Here is a 16,379-nt window from a genome sequence, read left to right as displayed (position 1 = left end):
AGAGGGAAGAACAATCCAATCCATTGGGGCAGAGAATTGATTTGTGCCCTATAGGGGAGTATAAGGGTAAAAAACAGACTGCTGGGGAGGGAAGCGCAGTATTAGGGAGGGAGAGGGTGGGGGTAGTTTAAAAAGATTGTAAAGAAAACAAGGGGGGGAACAAGAAGGGAGGGGGGTAGAAAGGGAAATAAAATAACGGTAGGAATTAGGGGGGCTAATTAAAAACAAAACATTGGTGTAGAAGGAGATAGTGAAAGAAGAAAAGGCAGGACTAGGAGTAGAAATCAAAATGGTGGGAAATACACAGCTGGTAATCATAACTATGAATGTGAATGGAATGAACTCACCCATAAAACTCAAGTGAATAGCAGAGTGGATTAGAATCCAAAACCCTACCATATGCTGTCTACAAGAAACACACATGAGGAAGGTAGACACACATAGGGTCAAAGGAAGAGGATGGAGGCAAATCTATTGGGCATCAACTGATAAAAAGAAGGCAGGAATCACAATCATGATATCTGACAAAGCCAAAGTAAAAATAAGTCTAGTTAAAAGAGGTAGGTAAGGTAATTACATCCTGATAAATGGCAGTGTAGACAATGAGGAAATATCAGTACTCAATATGTATGCACCAAATGGCATAGCATCCAAATTTCTAAAGAAGAAACTAGTGGAGCTCAAGAATGAAATAGATAGAAAAACTATACTAGTGGGAGACCTGAACCTTCCTCTATCAGAACTAGAAAAATCAAACCAAAAAATAAATAAGAAAGAGATAAGAGAAGTGAATGAAATCTTAAAAAAATTAGAGTGAGTAGATACGTGGAGAAAAATGAATAGGGACAAAAAGGAATTCACCTTCTTTTCAGCAGCACATGGTACATTCCCAAAGATTGACCATATATTAGGGCATAAAAAGAATGCAAACAAGTGCAAAAGAGCAGAAATAATAAATGTAACCTCAGATCACAATGCAATGAAAAATAATAATTAGTAAGGGTACATGGAGAGGTAAATCAAAAGTTAATTATAAATTAAACAATACGATTCTCCAAAATCAGTTAGTTAAAGAACAAATCATAGAAACAATAATTTTATTGAAGACAATGACAATGATGAGAGAAACTTTCAGAATCTATTGGATGCAGGGGGAAATCCATATCCTTGAATTCATATCTTAACAAATTAGAGAAGGCAGAGGTCAATGAATTGGGCATGCAAATTAAAAAACTAGGAAGTGAACAAATTAAAAATCCTCAGATGAAGACTAAATTAGAGATCCTAAAAATCAAAGGAGAAATTAATAAAATTGAAAGTCAAAGAAGTATTGATTTAATAACTAAGACTAGAAGCTGGTACTTTGAAAAAACAGACATAGTGCTGGTCAATCTAATTAAAAAAAGGAAAGAAAACCAAATTAACAGTATCCAAAATGAAAAGGTAGACCTCACCGCTAATGAAGAGGAAATTAAGGCAATCATTAAAAATTATTATACTCAATTATATGGCAATAAATATGGCAATATAGGTATTATGATTGAATATTTACAAAAATATAAATTGCCTAGACTAACAGAGGAAGAAATAGACTACCTAACCAACCCCATATCAGAAAAAGAAATTGAACAAGTCATCAAAGAAGAAAACATCCCCATGTCCAGATGGATTCACAAATGAATTCTATCAAACATTCAAAGAACAACTAATTTCAATATTATACAAACTATTTGACAGAATAAGCAAAGAAGGAGTTCTACCAAATTCCTTTTATGACAGAAATATGGTTCTGATTCCAAAGCCAGGCATGTCAGAAACAGAGAAAGGAAACTAAAGACCAATCTCCTTAATGAATATAGATGCAAAAATCTTAAATAGGATACTAGCAAAAAGACTCCAGCAAGTGATCCTGAGGGTTATTCACTATGACCAGGTAGGATTCATACCAGGAATGCAAGGATGGTTCAATAGTAGGAAAACCATCCACATAATTGACCATATTAACAAGCAAACCAACAAAAATCATGTGATTATCTCAATAGATGCAGAAAAAGCCTTTGACAAAATACAACACCTATTCTTATTGAAAACACTAGAAAGCATAGGAATAGAAGGGCCTTTCCTAAAAATAATAAACAGTCTGTATCTAAAACCATCAGCAAACATCATCTGCAATGGGAATAAATTAGAAGCCTTCCCAATAAGATCAGGAGTGAAACAAGGATGCCTATTATCACCTCTATTATTTAACATTGTACTAGAAACACTAGTAGTAGCAATTAGAGGTATTAAAATAGCAACGAGGAGACCAAGCTATCACTCTTTGAAGATGATATGATTGTCTACTGAAAGAACCCCATTGAATTAACCAAAAAGCTAGTTGAAATAACAACTTTAGCAAAGTTGCAGGATACAAAATAAACCCACATAAGCCATCAGCATTTCTATATATCTCCAACACATCTCAGGAGCAAGAATTAGAAAGAGAAATTCCATTTAAAATCACCCTAGACAATATAAAATACTTACGAATCTATCTGCCAAGACAAACATAGGAACTATATGAACACAACTTCAAAACACTCTCCACCCAATTAAAACTAGATCTAAACAATTGGAAAAGCATTGACTGCCCATGGGTAGGACAAGCTAACATAAAAATGACAATCCTACCCAAATTAATTTACTTATTTAGTGCCATACTCATTGAACTACCAAAAAACTTTTTTACTGAATTAGAAAAAAAACATAACAAAGTTCATTTGGAAGAACAAAAGACCAAGGATATCCAGGGAAATCATGAAAAAAAAATGCAAAGGAAGGAGGACTTGCAGTCCCATATCTCAAACTATACTATAAAGCAGTGGTCATCAAAATAATTTGGTACTGGCTAAGAGACAGAAAGGAGGATCAGTGGAACAGACTTGGGGTAGATCAGTGGAACAGACTTGGGGTAAGTGACTTCAGCAAGACAGTCTATGACAAACCCAAAGATCCCAGCTTTTGGGACCAAAACCCAGTATTTGATAAAAACTGCTGGGAAAATTGGAAGACAGTATGGGAGAGATTAGGTTTGGATCAACATCTCATACCCTATACCAAGATAAACTCAGAATGGGTGAATGACCTGAATATAAAGAAGGAAACTATAAGCAGATTAGGCGAACACAGAAGAGTATACTTGTCAGTTCTTTGGGAAAGGAAAGACTTTAAAACCAAGCTAGAGCTAGGAAAAAAATAACAAAATATAAAATCAATAATTTTGATTACATCAAATTAAAGTTTTTATACAAACAAAACCAATGCAACCAAAATTAGAAGGGAAGCAACAAATTGGGAACCAATCTTCATAACAAAAATCTCTGACAAAGGTCTAATTACTCAGATTTATAAAGAGCTAAATCAATTGTACAAAAAATCAAGCCATTTTCCAATCAAGAAATGGGCAAGGGTCATGATTAGGCAATTTTCAGTTAAAGAAATCAAAACTATTAATAAGCACATGAAAAAGTGTTCTAAATCTCTTATAATCAGAGAAATGAAAATCAAAACCACTCTGAGGTATCACCTCACACCTAGCAGATTGGCTAACATGACAGCAAAGGAAAGTAATGAATGCTGGAGGGGATGTGGCAAAGTAGGGACATTAATGCATTGCTGGTGGAGTTGTGAATTGATCCAACCATTCTGGAGGGCAATTTTGTACTACGCGAAAAAGGCATTAAAAGACTCTCTGCTCTTTGATCAAGCCATAGCACTGCTTGGTTTGTACCCCAAAGTGGTAATAAGGAAAAAGACACATACAAAAATATTCATAGCTGCGCTTTTTGTGGTGGCAAAAAATTGGAAAATTGGATGCCCCTCAGTTGGGCAATTGCTGAACAAATTGTGGTATTTGTTGGTGATGGAATACTATTGTGCTAAAAGGAATAATAAAGTGGAGAAGTTCCATGGAGACTGGAACAACCTCCAGGAAGTAATGCAGAGCGAGAGGAGCAGAACCAGGAAAACACTGTACACAGAGACTGATACAGTGTGGTACAATTGAATGTAGTGGACTTCTCCATTAGTGGATCCTGAACAGCTTGGAGCAATCTATGAGAAAAAACATTATCCACAGTCAGAGAAAAAACTGTGGGAGTAGAAACACAGAAAAAAAAAACAAACAACAGCTTGAATACATTGGTCGAGGGGATATGGCTGGGAATGTAGACTCTAATATAGACATACTAATGCAAACACCAACAACATGGAAATAGGTTCTGATCAAGGACACATGTAATACCCAATGAAATTGCACGATGGCTGAAGGGTGGGTAAAGGGGAGTGAGGGAAATGATGTGATTCTTGTAACCAAGAAATAATGTTCTAAATTGGCTAAATAAATTAATTAAAAAATTTACTTGATAATGAGCTTTAGTTGTTACTGGACAAATTATGTCATAATCCTTCATCTAATGTGAGTGGGACGATGCAAGATGATCTGTCTCACTAGAAGGATAGGGTGCAGGAGGCTTCTATTGTTAAATGGAAATAGCACCTTCAGGATCACAATAATCCAGCTCCCTTTAGTATTAAGACCCCAGGTCTTGGTCAAGTGTTCTATAGTCTGGTCAGAACTGGACTAGAAAATTCTGGTGTCAGGACCACTGGAAGAATTATTCAGATGCCTCTTTCCTCCTCCTACTCTATGGGACGTATGAGCATCTATTAGATATCACATGCCCTCTACCGAACTGAAGGACCAGGATGAAAACAGCAGTGATTGCAGAGGGGGTTTCTATCCAATCTGGTTATGGGGTCATAATGCCATATTGTGTGGCATATTGTGTAAGACTGTATGATTCTCCAGCCAGGATGAGGCAGCTACTTCTGCTCAGTAGAGCACTTCATGCCAGTTGAAGTGCCCGGCATGGCATGAAATCTCATGGTTCTTGATCTGCCCTCTGATTGAGAAAAGAATTATATAGGACTTTCTCTCTTATACCAGGGCAAGTGATTACCCTTTATGACAGTTTTATACCTATTCAGAATATGGATAACTTTGTTGGTCTACTGAGGCAACCACTCTTGGTGTTCTCAGAGAACATATCCTTCTTTCTCATTTCCTCCCTCTTCCCCTCTTCCTCCATAGACCCTTGTATCTTAGGATCAGGGAAGTTTCATGATTGAACATTATCACATGATCAACTCCTCTGGGTTTCTACCTCCAATGCACTTTTAGGCAACTGGCATTGTTGAATGTTAGAAAAGACTCTTGAAACAAGAGATTTGCCATCATGCCCCTGATTGTTATGGTTGGGCATCCTGCCTCCCAGAGCTGTCTCTTTAATAAATACTTGCTACCCAGAAAGGGAGAGAGCTTTCCAGTCCAACCCTTTCTTGGTTCTGGTCTTCAAAAATCTTTACCCAATAAAGATTGGACACAGTCATAGTTGATTCTCTCAGGCTCTTTTTCTGTTGCCTTAAACTCTGGAGAAATGATTCTGGACAATCTTTCTGTAGAGCCTTCCAGCCCAGGGAGAAGCCATGCACCAGAATAAGAAAAGACCTGACTTTGTGTAGGATACAAGAGTATGGTGCCAAGTGACAACTCAAAAGTTCATTACTGAGTTCTGAGTCAGCAGTCTAGGGTGGAATGAGGAGGGACCTGTGCTTAGGGCTGGCATTGTGGGGCAATGCTGTGGGGAAAAAATAGAAGAAAATATATGAATCTCATAGCAAAAATAACTGACTTAGAAAACAGAGGAGAGAGAATTTAAGAATTATTGGATGATCTCAAAGCCATGACCAATAAAGGAGCCTATACATAGTATTTTAAGAAATAAAAGAAAACTATACAGATCTCTTAGAACCAGAGGGAAAAGTGAAAGGAGAAAGAATCCACAAAGTATCTCCTGAAAAAAAATCCTCAAATGGAAACTTCCAGGAATGTCAGGTCAAAACCCAGAGTTCCCAGATCAGAAAAAAATGCTATAAGTCAGAAAGAGAATTCAGGTCCTGAAGAGTCATAGACTCACATGTGGTCTAGCATGGAGAACTAGAAATATGATGTCATGCAAGGGAAAAATATGCTAAGCAATGTTCAAGACACAAAGCAAGAAGAGAATGACTCCAAAGTCATAAGCAAAATCTCAAGATTTCCTTTAAAGGAAAACACAGCTTGAGTTCATGTCTAACTAGAATTCTTATATATATATATATATATAGGCTTATATATATATATATATATATAGGCTTACAACCAAGAATAATTTGCTCAGCAAAACTGAATATAATCTTATGGGGGGAGAATGAATTTTTAATGAAATAGAGAACATCCAAGCATTCTTTTTTGGAAACCTTTAATTTCCATCTTAGAATCAATACTGTATATTGGTTCCAAGGCAGAAGAGTGGCAATTGGGATTAAGTGATTTACCAGGGTCACACAGCTGAGGAAGGTTTTAACTCAGGACCTCTAGTCTATAGGCCTGGCTCTCTTATCCAGTGAACCACCTAACTGCCTCTCCTCAGCCCCCCAAGCATTCTTGATGAAAAGAACAGATTGGTAGAAATTTTGAAATACAAACACAGGAGTCAAGGTAAACACACAGTGAGCAATCATAAGGGACTGATTGTTTGCATTCTTTTTTTTTTTACTATTTACATTCTAATGTCCCCTCACACATCATTAGGGAATCAGATTAAGGGCCTAGGAGTGGTTTTGTTATGTTTGGATAATCTTTAAAGAAGAATAGAAAGGGGAAAAGGAGTATTCTCCTAGGAAGTAAAAGGGAGAGGAAGGATAGAGAAACAAGAACAAAGAGATAGGTCTTTGCAAAGCACACTAAGGAGGGTGAAATGTGATAACAGATTGAAAAGAAAGAAGAAATAATTTGTTACTGAACCCTGGATGAAGGAAAGATAAGAAGGGCAGGGGAGCAAAGCAGATTGCATTAACCTAGAACACTGGTGCGGGGCACACTCCTCTGACCACCATCTTCTTAAAAAAGTAGGACAGAAAACAAAGAGAAAACGTATAATAGAATAAGATGTGGGGAAACACACAATTAATGATCATCATTGTGTATGTGAATAGGATAAAATCATCTATAAAAACAGAAGAGGATAGTAATTTGTTTTAGATGAAGAACTCTGACCAATTATGCTTTCAAAGTCTAAAAATGAAGCATGCTTCTCATCTGCTTTTAGAGATGACTTTAATTCATTCATTCTTTCATTTTTTTTATTCATTCATAATGACCAACCACAAAAGGCTGGCTCAGAATCTGCCCAGTGTGCTTATAGTCATGAACATTTGATATTAGTGGAGCCTTCAGAATATCTTATTATCCAGAAAGCCATGATTCAGATCTCACTATGCTTCAGAGCTTACAGGGATTGATTGTAGGCCTGCTTTTGTGTTGTGTATCCTTTGGTAAATGTTTCTAGCCTTCAACTTTTTCTTATGTAGTCATGTAGTACTTTGTCATAACAGCCCAAGCTTTGAATAACTGGTTCATCAAGATAACACCAGGGCAGAAGAAAAGTAGTTAATGGAAAACTAAATATGAGAAAATTAATTGTACATAGGAGGGTACCTAAATACCCTTAGAAGCAAGATGCTGTACTGAAAGTTTCTTGGACTTGGAGCTAAAAGTTCTTGATTTGAGTTTTAGCTCTCTTACATACTACTTGTATTGACTTTGAACAAATCATTTAGCCTCCCTGCACTTCAATTTTATTGGTAAAATGAGAAATTTCTTTCTAGAGGATCTTTAAAGTCTTCTCCATCATCTTAGGGAACTGAAAAAAACTGGCATGGCATAAAGAAAGAGAGAGATGTTAGGGATCTGAAGATGAATCCATGTCATGATGTGAGAGAGATATAAAAAAATTTTTTTTTAAAAGAGTGTGTGTGAGAGAAAAAAAGATAGAAAGAGAGAGGGGTTGTCTTCAAATTATAGAATAGTGTTTTTTATTTTGATTCCTGGAAAATTCTAGTATGCATTATTTACACTTAATTTAGAATATCTTTTGAAAATTTAAAAAATGAAATGATACACTAAGATCCAATATATTATTGGAATATAATTCAATAATTAGTCATGCCACACCAGTGATGGCAAATCTTTTAGAGATTGGAGTGCCAGGCTCCACTCCCATTCCACCCCCTAGACTGAGTGCTGTGTTGCCCCCCCCACCAGCAGAGACTAAGTGCCCCACCCCTTACCTCACACAGGGGAGGTGGGAAGCACTCCCATTGGGGTGCTGGGCAGAGGGGCGGGTGATGAGAGATGTGTGTGGAGAGGGGAAGGGGAATAGCCCAAGCATTCTGCTTCCCTGCTGCTCTACCACCTATGAGCCGCCCCCTTTAAAGAAAATATCTTTCTTATTGCTGCAAGTGATCTAGAATAATTACATTAAATTGAAAATATCTAAATAAAAGAATTCTTAATAGTTAAATATTAATAATATCGAATTGAATTAAAACACAATTTATAAAATTGAACAAAGCCAAAATTAAATAAAATTAAATACAATATTAATAAATATTTTTAGAACACAATAGTATTAATAACATTATCAATAAAATAATTAATTTTCAATAACTATAATTACACTAACAACTATTATTAACTATTAATAACTGTCATTTGTTTATTATAATTGAATATTATTAATTATTAATAACAACAATATAATAAATACATATTCATCATTGGTACTGTTGCTGGGCAACAATTACTTAGTTCCTTCTATTAGCTTATTATTTAAACCTACTCTCATTGCCTTCTACAATAACATTGAAGAAATTTGTGTCTCAATTTTTTTTTTTTAGAAACTTTTCTTTGTATAAACTGACCATTTAGCAATACTCAGACTTGCTTAAATAGACAGATTAAGACAGACTAGACACTATGGGAAATACTGCAGCAAATCAAGGGAAATAAGGAAATATTCCTCCTGATTCACCCTTGCATAAATTTTTAAATTCTTGGGGCGATCCTAATTGTCCTAAGGAAAATTGGATGACAAAAAAGGAAGCTAAAAAACTTTGTAAATCCTGGATGGAAAAATCATATACCTGGCCAAAATATGGATCCTTTGACTTCAAGATCTTAAAAGATTTGAAGTTAGCCATTAAAAACAAAGATTCCAAAGATTATAAATATTGGCTCTTGGGGCAGCTGGGTAGATCAGTGGATTAAGAGCCAGGCCTAGAGATGGTAGGTCTTAGGTTTAAATCTGGTCTCAGACACTTCCCATCTGTGTTACCCTGGGCAAGTCACTTGACCCCCATTGCTTAGCCCTTACCACTCTTCTGCCTTGGAACCAATACTCTCCAAGATGGAAGGTAAGGTTTTTTTTTTTTTTTTAATACTGGCTCTTGTGGGCATATCATGTTGATAAATTAACAATTCCCTCCAGTGAGGAAACCATTCTTTCTTTGGAACCAGACCATTCTGACTTAACCCCTTCAGTTCCTCCTCCTGAACCCTTGATTTGATCTAGCAAGAAACACATCCTATCATCCCACCTGAACTTTGAGAAAGTTTCTCCTCATTTTAACCCAAACCAGGACTTGAATCCTTCAGCTCCTCTCCCTCATCCCCCACTCCTCCCATCTCCTTTCCTCCCAATCTATCTCTCTACCCTCCCTTACCATACCCATACCCTCAAAAGTTTTCTCCTTCTCACTCCCTGGTCCCCACCCACCTGTACCATCCCTACCTGCCTTATTCTCTTGGCCAGTCCTTTTCCCTACCCTCCTTCCCCTGACCAGTCCCAACCTCCTTGCTAGGACTCCTCTTCTAGACTTCACCTATCCTACTGTATCTCCTCCTCTCCTCTCCACCCTCAGCCCCACCCCTGTTCCTCTCCACCCTGCCCCCAGGCCCACCCCTATTCCTCTCTATCCCACTCCCAGCCCCACCCCCATTCCTATCCACCCTGCCCCCAACCCCACCCCCAATACTTTTGCTCTCCTCAGCTCCTGACCAGTCCCTCCCTCTCTATTCACTCACTCCCCCCTTCCCCTACTAGCCTCACTACAACCCACTCTATTGAAATCCAGAAAATAGGCTATGCAGCAGTTATCACAGATGATTCAAATAAAGGCCTATACACTCTCAGAGATGTTTATAGTTATAATAGACTTGGGGACTTAGTAAAAATTAGATACCATACACCTTTTCCTCCACAGGACATTGAGGGATTCAAAGAAAAATTTCCTTCTTTTGAAACTGAGCCTGTACTGCTCATAAATAAGGTTGAAAGCATTTTCTGCACATGTAATCCCATATGGATTGATGTTGAAGATTTGCTCCAGGCCCTGGTAACAGAAAGGGAAAGAAATGAGATTCTTTCTTTTGTTAATCAGACCCAGGGAGAGGGAACACCTAGTTGGCCAGCTGAAGATCCCAAATGGTACCCAAATTCAGAACAAGATTACTTACAACTATGCCAGGCTAGAAATGCATTACTAAAAGCAATGAGAGCTTGTTTGGTCTGGTATGTGGACTAAATTTGAAAACCTAAAGCAAGAAGATAATGAGAACCCCTATCAATGATAGGTTTATTATGTTGAAAGGAAGGTACATAGAACTGGATCTTGATAGGGAAAGTAATATTAGACAAATCAGAATATAATTTATGAAAAACAGTTGTAAGGTAGTTAAGAATTATTTTATGATTAGCTGTCCAAACTGGCCCAATATGGACTTCAAAGAATTAAAAAGACTGGCATTTTATGCTTTTGAAGGACATAAGGAAAAGGAGAAGGAGAACATTGATTTAATAGAAATGTTAAGGAAGGAAATAAAGAAATTAACTGCTAAACAGGGAGAGAAGGATAAAGAGAACACTACTTTAGTGGAGACATTGAGGAAGGAAATAAAAGAATCGACTGAAACAGTTGGAAAGGCAAAGCAAGGAGAGGTCATAGCTCCCTTACAAGAATCCACAAAACAACTACTAACATGTTATTTTTGTGGAAAGGTGGATCATGTAATTATGAATTATAAGAAGAGAAATCGGGAAAAGAGGAATAGAAGCTTCAGGAATAATGATAATATGAGGGATAGTAATCGAATGAGGCAAATCAAAACTCACACCCACACATTTGTACTCAGTGTGGGAACCCCCCTCAGTATGGGTGACCCCAGAGGTGTGGACAAAGCAATTTAGATGAATGATGGTACTCAGGAGGGGAAGGAACCTCAAAGAGTCTGGTGGGGAATTTTAAGCCTTTTCATACCCCATTGTCTTATTGATGTTAATTGTTTCAGTTTGTTCCCCTCCCCATAATGAAGAAGTCTCTGTAACACAATTCTAAATACAAAATGTATATAATTTACTGTTGACAAATTCATAAGTTATCAAAATGTTGGAATATTCTGTTGCATTTTTTATTTGTACCTTCCCTATGGTTGTACTGAAGAACATCATTTTAAAAGCCTTAAAACAGCCTTTTGTTCTTTTTTTTTCCCTTTGGCCTTTGTTAATTGTCACATTTATGATGATGGATGGACCCCATTGAAATGGTTACAACCTGTATCAGTGACTTTTGAAAAATTTGAGGATCTAAAAATCTCAATTGATTTGAATGGGTTTCAGAAGTGATTTTCAGACATCTGGAAGCATCCCTATCTCTGACTGATCATTTTCCTGCCTCTGAGTTGTTTGTAATAAGGGTCCATTTGTAGTTGAAGTAAAGTGCAATAGCACTGTTGCATTTTCCCATCTCTGCATTTTTTGAACATGTAATGGATGAGACATCTGAAGTGATTTTCACTTTTTAGTCCTCAGCTCCATGAGAAAATGGGTGAGACATACTGGAGACAGTTCTGTTACACTGTTACAGTCTCATACCAAGAGGGAGGGTGCCCAAGTGGCTTAGTTACCCTGAAAAGGGTTATAATCTCATCCAGGAGGTGGGGATAATTTTTCCTGTGAAGCCTTGTAGCTTTGAAATGGGTTTATTATATTTGTAACTCTTTAGCTTATTCTACCCTTTCACCAGAATAATGTAGATCCTTGGTGACATTTTTGGACCCAAAAAGATTTTCATCAAATGTACAGAGGTTTATCAGGTTTCTCCTGCCAAATTTTTAAATGATGGTAATAATAGACTTTGTTAAAAATATCTCAGCCAAGATTGAAAGATTGGCTATATCTGTAGAACTTGTGACAAATATCCATGAGCTTCAAAAGCTTTTTAATGACACAAAGCAAGTACCTATTGAGACTCATGTGAATCCTAATGGTAGCTGGTGGAACCTCTCAAGGCTGAAAGGAACGGGTTTGTTTGCAGTTGTCCTGAAATGGACTCTTCTAATTTTGGGGATTTTGTTACTTCTTAGAATCTGTATTAATTGTTGTACTACTGTTTTTAAAAGTCTTTTACCTGGTGAAAAAATCATGTACACTCACACTGTGGATCCTGGCTAAGTTAAGAGGGAAATAAATCTCATTTTTGAGTGAGCAACCTTTGTGTTGTGCCTCTGCTTGGCTAACACATTGTCACATAGCATGTAAACTATGACATTATGATTTTTAATATTATTTTTTCTTTATAATTTCAATAGAGTATTTGATTTCCCCCCTTTCCTTTCTTTTTTTCCTATCCTTGGTAATACTTGAAATACATGAAATCAGTATTAATGTTTTTGACTTGATGGATAAGTTTACAGTATCTATTAGCCCTAGTAACTATGCATACCCCAAAGCTTTAGACAGTGGGAACCTGTCATTTATTGATAAATGTTATGGGCCTGTGTTTAATGATTCTGTCTGATTCCAGGAGAAGGGAACAAAAGAGCCGCTATGCATGCTACGTAGCATGAGGTCAAGAAGGACCAAACCAATCCAGGGAGGATTGTTGAATTTCTATGCCAATAAAAAAGTACTTGAATCTAGTGTGAGAATTGAGGTTGTAGTGTTTGACATATGTTAAGATGCAGGACTCCTTGTACCACACCTCTTGTGTACCTCAGTTTGGCTATCATCCTGGCTCCCCCTATTCCTGACAGTGAAGGTAAAATCAGACCAGGGAATGAATTTTTCCATTTGCTGCTGAAACCTAGTCCTTTCTCTGTTATAGTTTGACAATTTTCTGTAGTCCTGGCTACTAATGGGTAAAGTGCTATATCACTGTAATTGTCCTACAGGCTTGTGGGAAATAAATATTTTTAATTGGGCCTTGCTAATGATTCAAGGACCTATTACAGATTTTTTTTACTCAGGATTTTCTACATGTGAGATTCTTATTTTTTTAATTAATTTTATACTTATTTTTATACACAATTTAGTTCTTGCTTTTTTAGTTGGGATTTTTTGGGTGTCTTTTTTTCTTTTGACAATTGTTTCCTATAACTCATAACTCAGCCTTGTATCCCAGGGTGATTCTGGTGTTTGTCAACACTCTCCTCAGGGGATTTTGTGTAATTATCCCAAAATCCAAGATTTAAAACTTTTTGAAGAGATTTCAGGAAGAGAAACTTGCCAACATCCCGAATCAAGAAAGCAGATCCTTTTGGAGAAGGTTCTTTCAGAATGCCTGTGGAAGCCACACACTGCATCAAAAGATCCAGAATGAACTTTGGAATATAATGAACTGAACAGAAGGGGGTTGAACATACTTATTCCAAATGTAAATTCTTATGCCATAGGGGACTGCCCCTTAATTGGCATTTTGTCAATAAGTCTATCAATCATTTTTGTTTTCTTCCTCTCATATTTACTTCTTATCTCTAACTATTGTAACTTCCTCTTAGAAAGTGCACTATTGTATGTGCCTTTAGCTAGAAGATATATAGAGATATAATATGGTTATGTTTAAATGATCTATTGGGGAGACTGGTCTCCCAAAGGATCACAGGGAGTATGGTGCTGAGGAAAGTTCATTTCCTCCCCCTCCTGGAGGGCCTACTGGTTGAATGACATTCTTCACATACCAGAGTAATGTCTGTGAACATCCTTAAACTTCAATAAAAGAAAGGGTCTTTTTGGCACAGACATGGGGCTGGAGAGAGAGAGAGAAGACAGATATAATAGAGACGTGGTCTGAGAACTTAGATTAAGGAAGAGATTCAAATCTATGATTATCTACTTTTCTATTAATAAACTTTATGAAAAATAATAATTGGTAGATATATTAATTTTAAATATAACAACCCCATGTATTCCCATTGGGCTGCTGGACAGAGGAGTGGGGATGTGAAAAAATGTGGTCAGGCATGGTGGAGAGAGGGAGGGGAGCAGCTCTGCCTGAGTCCCTCTGCCTTTCTAGTAATGGATTCTGGGGTGCAGGAGGCTGAGGGGAGGAGGGTGGCCGATGTGCTGATAGAGCTCTGTGTGCCTTCTTTGGCACCTATGCCACAGTGCTAGACTAACCTCATTTCCTTTCTTGACTGGGTTTCAGCATTAGTAGTTGAGGAGTATACCATAGATAAAAAATATTTATATTTTAGCAAGTTATTTGATAGAGTCATTTATATTTTCTATATGGAGAAGGTAGAATAATATGCTCTATGTAGTGGTACAATTAAGTGAATTCAGAACTGGTTAAATGATTGAACTCTGTTATATAAGGATTTATTTGAAGAAACTGAGGGTATTTATTTAGCTAGGCAGCAAATGCTTAGAGAAGTCCCTGATAACCATCTTCAAGTATTTGGAGGGTTAAGGTTGGGAAATTATTCTCCTTGCCTATAGAGATCATATTTGGGAAATATGGCTGGGAATTGTAGAGAGTGATGGATTCGAGCTCACTTTAAGGAAAAAATTTCTAGACAATTTTAGCTTTCCAAAAATGGAATGAATCACCTCTACAAGTTATGTAGTTTTTGTCCTTAGAGAATTTCTCATTGAGGCTGAACTACTTTTTGGGTATGCTGTAGAGGAAGATTTCTATTTAGCTACTAGTTGAACTTAAAAGATTCTGAGATCTTATATAATCCTGATAGTTCATGAATCCAGGTAAGCAAAAATGTCACAGTTTATATTTTAAGTAGTGGAATTTGAATAAATTAAAATAATGCCTTTGAGAGTGAGAAGTGTAGAGGAGAAAATACATTTAAATCTGTTGAAGGAGAGTAGACATGTCTGACTAATGAGATCATCATCTTGAGTTATTTTATTCTGTTTTCATGATGAATTTTGAGTTCTGAAGTGAATTCCTAGTCTTCCAGTAGTTTTCAGTAGATTCTATTCTTTATCTTTTTGTTCTTATTGTCTGCCATTTGTTTGTTGACATGCTCAAAGATTATTAATGTTAAAATTATTCTTACAGAAAGCTCCAAGAATATTTAAAGTTGCCAGAAATCTGGATGTACCTTCCATTCCTTCCCCTGGACAGTCACATGGTTATTATGTACAAGCAGACGGCTCTATACTAAGACAGAGTCCACCTTTTGTTGATAAAACACTGGGTCCGGCATTCTACAAACCATTATTTGTAAGTATTTCATAAAAGATTTAAAATGATTACTCTAAAGATTATCTGTAGGTGTATTTAATAATTAACTTAGAAAAAATTAATTGTGTGTGAGTTAATAATGTAATCTTGGTGAATATTGAGAGTTTAAATATTGGGTCTAAACTATACTTTTGGTTAAATTACTGATTCAGGTATTTGTTGTTGTGCATTTGTTCAGTCATGTTCAACTCTTCATCACACCTAAGATCATAAACACCAGGCCTTCTCTCTTACCCTATCTCCTTAAGTTTGTCCAAGCTCATATTTACTGCTTCTGTGATGTTATCTATCCACATCATCCCCTGTCATCTCCTTCTCTTTTTTGCTTTCATTTTTTTCCTAATCAGATTCTTTTCCAATGAGTTTTACCTTCTGATGTGACCAAAGTATTTAAGCTTTGGCTTTAGTATTTGTCCTTCCAATGAATAATCAGATTTAATTTCTTAAGTATTGACTAATTTGATCTCTCTGCTGTCCAAAGGACTCTCAAGAATCTTCTGCAGTACCACAATTTGAAAGCCTCGATTCTGCTGTTCTCAGCTTTCCTTATAGTCTAACTCTTATAACCATACATTACTGCTGGAAAAACCCTAGCTTTGACTATATGTACCTTTGTTGGCAGGGTAATGAATATCTTTGCTTTTAAGAATGCTCTCCAGATTTGCCAAGGCTTTCCTTCCAAGGAGTAAGCATCTTTTAATTTCATGGCTGCAGTTGCTATCTGCAGTGATCTTTGAGCCTAAGAATATAAAATTTGACACTGCTTCCATTGCTTCTCCTATTTGCCAAGAAGTTATGGCGTAAGTTACTATGATCTTGGTTGTTTTTAAAATGTTAAGCTTTAAGCTAGCTTTTATACTCACTTTTTTTTATCCTGATCAAGTGGCTTCTTAATTTTCACTTTCTGCCATTAGAGT

At 36.7% G+C, this 16,379-nt stretch overlaps 1 protein-coding gene across 3 annotated transcripts in view; it reads left to right on the top strand.

Moving 5' to 3' along the window:
* STPG2 (sperm tail PG-rich repeat containing 2) overlaps positions 1–16,379 on the top strand; it is a 639,089-nt gene that overhangs the window by 30,349 nt on the left and 592,361 nt on the right. For all 3 annotated transcript variants that reach the window (XR_468392.3, XM_007495708.3, XM_056803311.1), the window contains exon 4: positions 15,277–15,441. Coding sequence is in view for 2 of the 3 variants with exons in the window: in XM_007495708.3 (XP_007495770.2) it covers positions 15,277–15,441 (165 nt within the window). In the remaining variant the exon portion in view is untranslated. The remainder of the gene's footprint in view (positions 1–15,276; positions 15,442–16,379) is intronic.

Source organism: Monodelphis domestica, chromosome 6 (assembly GCF_027887165.1).
Source record: "Monodelphis domestica isolate mMonDom1 chromosome 6, mMonDom1.pri, whole genome shotgun sequence".
NCBI classification, from domain to species: domain Eukaryota; kingdom Metazoa; phylum Chordata; class Mammalia; order Didelphimorphia; family Didelphidae; genus Monodelphis; species Monodelphis domestica.
The sequence above is the reverse complement of the archived record's forward strand: the minus strand, read 5'-3'. Positions and strand labels throughout refer to the sequence as shown.